Here is a 4,566-nt window from a genome sequence, read left to right on the forward strand (position 1 = left end):
GAAACGTCGTCGTCGTCGTCGACGACAGGGCTGTGGGGTGGGGGAAATGTCCTTTTGGATTTTTCGGCGCTTGAGGCAAATATGGCGCTGGCAATGTGCATGGTCACATCACATATGTGCAGGGATGCCAATTCTGTTACGGTTTACGACATCGCGACTAGTGCCATCGGTCTGGCGCAACAGATAGTACACACACAAGCACAAGCTCGTGTACGTGTGTCTGGTAGCAGAAGCCAGCCGACTCGCTCTGTCCTCGTCGCACTACGTTCTCTCCTTGTTCGTCTTTGGCGCGCTGAGAGCGAACAAGACAGCGAAAGGGAATTTGAGAGAAAGAATCCTTCTCCGTGACTCGCTGTTGTGTCGTATATCCGTAGCTCGTTTCACCGAATGAAGCGTCAAGCGACCGAAATGTTTTCTCGGGCGATCGGCGTGTATCAAGAGGCATAGAGGACATTTTAGATATATATATTACACACACACATATATATATATGTGTATATATAATTATTGTAACAATTTTTAATATACCTTTAATAATATTAAAATTATATATATACAATAATTTTTAATAATATTAAATTATATACACACACATATATATATATATATATATATACAATATGTGTGTGTGTGTGTGTAATTTTACAATAATTTTTTATTTGATTATTAAAAAGAGAATCGGTTTCTTCCTACAGTTTTTGCTCGAAAACTACACATATGAGAATAGTATATGATTACTCTACAATTTATTAAAAATTAATTTGTTAATTTTTACACGCTTTTAAGCGTGATGTCTCCATGGACAATATTTGTTACATGCTTATCCTTTTCCTATTTAAGCGTGATGTCTTCGCGGACAATATTTTTTTACACGCTTTTAAGCGTGATATCTCCATGAACAATATTTGTTACACGCTTATCTCTTTTCTATATAAGCGTGATGTCTCCACGGACAATATATTTTACACGCTTTTAAGTGTAATGATTTTAATCTAAACCATAATAAATGCAATAAGCCTGATATATATAAGTCTTTTAAACTTTAAAAAATTGATCAGTTGCAGGTAAATATTAGAAGAATAATCGATTACAATTCGTCTATTTCTTAAGGCTTAATAAGTTATAATAAGCGTTAAGCCTTAGCGCTATTGTATTTAGGATTTTACGGACAATATTTTAATATAATCTAATAAGGGACATCTTTTCAATTTGCCCACAAGGGTTCAGCAACATTATTAACATCTGTAGCATATAGTCTTAAAGTACTTTTGTCTTTTTCAGCAGCACTAGCATATAAGTTCTCCGTTGACATAAGCGACAAATGCTTTGCAACAATCATCATATTTAAGCATGTTTCTTCTCTCGCATTCAACGCTGGTTTAAAAACGCAACTAGCATTAACGGAAGTTTTGTTTAAGTATTTTAAATATATATTAAGGATCATTAATAATATAATATAACGTTTGAAAGTTTCATTGCGATGCAGAGATTAGTTGCTCTTTAAATAAACAAAATTGCTTTGTTTATTTATTTTATTTACAGATAAAGAAAAAAGGGAAGGCCGGGGACAAACTATAAACATTCATAATAATTATTATTGGGTGGATCCATATATTCGTTCGGTTTTTGTTAGTAGTGCAAATTTTTTCCGAATATCTCCGGTTTTGGTTGCCTAATCGGGCAATCCAAATATGTTTTGGAAAGGTGACAGTCCGCTCTTTTCATCTGTCAAATTTGGTTTCATTGGCATTAGTTTTGTTTATGCTACAGGCCTGTGAATATGTCGGAGAATAAGGTGCATTTTTGGCACATTTTGCTTTATTACTTCAAGAAAGGCAAGCGAGCTGCGGAGGCCCACCGAAAGATGTGCGGCGTATACGGGGACGATGCCTTAACAGAACATGCCGCTCAGAAATGGTTTGCCAAATTTCGTTCCGGAGATACGAGTCTTGAAGATGGATCCCGCAGCGGTCGGCTCACCGAGGTTGATTCGAATGATATAAAGGCACTGGTTGAGCAAAACCGGACGCTAAAGATGCGAGAGATTGCGGAGACACTTAAAATAGGTTGGAACCGTACAAAGGCATTTGTAACAGCTTGAATACGTGTCCCGCCTCGATGTTTGGGTGCCGCACAAGCTGACCGAAAAGAACCTGGCCAATCGCATATCCATCTGCAATTCACTTCTGAAGCGGCACGAAAGCGACCCGTTTCTCAAACGAAAGTGACTGGCGACGAAAAGTGGATCATCTACGACAACATAGTGTGCAAGAGATCGTGGGGAACCGCTGGCGAGCCGCCGAATGCAACCCCGAAGGCCGGCCTGCATCCGAAGAAGATTTTGCTATCCATATGGTGGGATCATCGTGGTATGCTGTTTTACGAGCTGCTTCCTCAGGGAAAAACGATCGATTCGAAGGTTTACTGCAGCTAACGAAATTGAATCAAGCATTGCGACAGAAACGTCCAAAACTGGTCAATCGCAACGGTGTCATATTCCACTATGACAACGCCAGACCCCACACCGCAATAATCACTCAGCAAAAATTAGTGCAACTTGGCTGGGATGTTTTGCACCACCCACCGTATTCACCAGACCTTGCGCCATCCGACTACCACTTGTTCCGGTCCCTGCAAAACTCCCTCAACGGGAAATCGTTCGCCGATCAGACAGCTGGGAAAACGTACCTCGACCGGTTTTTCGCCTCTAAGCCCCAGACCTTCTATGAGAGCGGAATAACGAAATTGTTGGATAGACGGCAAGAGGTCATCAACAAAAACGGAGAATATATCATTGATTAAAATTCATTCTTTGTATGAAAAAAACTTGTTTCATTTTAGCCTTCAAAAACCGAACGAATATATGGATCCACTCAATATAATAAATAAATATTAAAAAAAATTATAATGCATATTAATTTCATAGTTCCTTCTGTTTAGTCAGCATTATTTTGAGTCTCTGATGCTAAAAGCGAAAAAAATACACAAATATAAAAATTCTTCCGTAAAATTAAATTTTATGGTAGTTTTCTCATTATTAAAAACATTATACAATATAAAAATGAGTAAAGGACTCTTATAATTCAAACATAAATCAATAAGTAAAGAACAATTAATTAGAAATACACAATATAAAAATGAGTAAAAGACTTATAATTCAAACATAGAACAATAAGTAAAGAACAATTAATGCCCATTTCCACCAACGTGAATTAACTTTAATCTCGGTTCAACTTATCTTTAGAATTAAAAAAAGACGGAGAGCAAGTTGAACCAACATTAAAGTTAATCTACGTTGGAAATGGACATAAGAGTCTAAAATATCTAAATATTAGAAATATAATTATAAAAGCAAAAATTATCTTACATCTTTTTCGCGTTTAATCTATAGGAGCATGTTGAAGCAAGCTACGCGAAAAAACCTATTATCTTATCGTTGTGATATATACTACCAAATTAAAAAGTAAAATCCAATCTTTTTTTATTATTTATTTAACTCTAATGATATGTATCATGTGTATAAAAGATTCTCTCTCTCTATGGAATTTTAAAATTATATACAAACTTACCTTTTAAAAAAACAAATACCAAATTAAATAAATAATATTAACTTTAACGATATGTATCATTCCTATAAAATATTTGATATCAAGAACTGACGCCAAGTTAAATCCCACTTCTTTATACCATGCCAAATTAAATAAGTAATAAATATTAATCTAATGGTATGTATTATTTGTACGAACGATTTGATACCAACAACTGTGGCGCCAAGTTAAAAGAAAAACTCAAGTGATACTATCTTTATTATTTACTTAATCCAAATGGTACTATGTTTAATTTTTATGCAATGAAACCTAAGTATACTACGTATTCTTATTGAAGAATCTTTCTATTCCAATCCAAATGGTTTAAATTCCTCTTAAATGAAATTATTATATCACAATTCATTCAAAGACATTTCTTCTTCCAACTAAAGTAGTGGTTAATTTAATTCTCCTTCAAAACATTATACAAAACATTATCACAAAATTGCGTTACCTAACCCAATTTAAGTATTAACACAAAAAATTAAACAATTAACCGTATAAAATGAAAAAATTTAATTTAAATAGAAAAATTTTTCACGTAAAAACACTTGGCGCTGCTAGATAGAGTAAGAAAACTAGAAGAACAATTTAAAATTCGAATGGTAATTAATAAAAATAAATCCGTTAATAAATCAAACTAATCAAGACTCCTTACAAATCAAAGAATTGGAAAGAGTAAGGGCACTAGGAGTCGGGCGCAGAAGACGTCGCGCAAATAATACACTTATAAAGAATGAAACTTCTTTATTCACTAAACGCGCTTACATGTTTCGACTCATCTTTGAGCCTTCCTCAGAGCAAACACACACTGACATATATAAAGTAAAGGTTATCCTGTCATGGTGAGCTCCCCTACATCGAGAATTTAAATGCCAGAATTTAATAAAAAGAAAGAAAAGAAAATGAAAAAGCAGGATAACACTAAAAATTAAAGAATATAGAAACTAATTTATCGAAAAACTAACCGAAAATAGGG

The 4,566-nt window shown here is 34.6% G+C and overlaps 1 protein-coding gene across 1 annotated transcript; it reads left to right on the forward strand.

The window, feature by feature from the left end:
• Positions 1 to 1,780: 1,780 nt before the first annotated feature.
• LOC108769922 (histone-lysine N-methyltransferase SETMAR-like) lies at positions 1,781 to 2,434 on the forward strand. The gene is made up of 2 exons (XM_018521145.1): positions 1,781 to 2,075; positions 2,193 to 2,434. Exons 1-2 carry the CDS (start codon positions 1,781 to 1,783, stop codon positions 2,432 to 2,434), a joined length of 537 nt encoding a protein of 178 aa, XP_018376647.1.
• The last annotated feature ends 2,132 nt before the right edge of the window (positions 2,435 to 4,566 follow it).

Source organism: Trachymyrmex cornetzi, unplaced genomic scaffold, assembly GCF_001594075.2.
Source record: "Trachymyrmex cornetzi isolate Tcor2-1 unplaced genomic scaffold, Tcor1.1 scaffold968, whole genome shotgun sequence".
Lineage (NCBI taxonomy): Eukaryota > Metazoa > Arthropoda > Insecta > Hymenoptera > Formicidae > Trachymyrmex > Trachymyrmex cornetzi.

Coding starts and splice junctions, on each gene's coding strand:
- LOC108769922 (XM_018521145.1), top strand. CDS start 1,781: ATGTCGGAGAATAAGGTGCATTTTTGGCACATTTTGCTTTATTACTTC. Junction 2,076..2,192: donor ACTTAAAATAGGTTGGAACC/GTACAAAGGCAT, acceptor TCACTTCTGAAG/CGGCACGAAAGCGACCCGTT.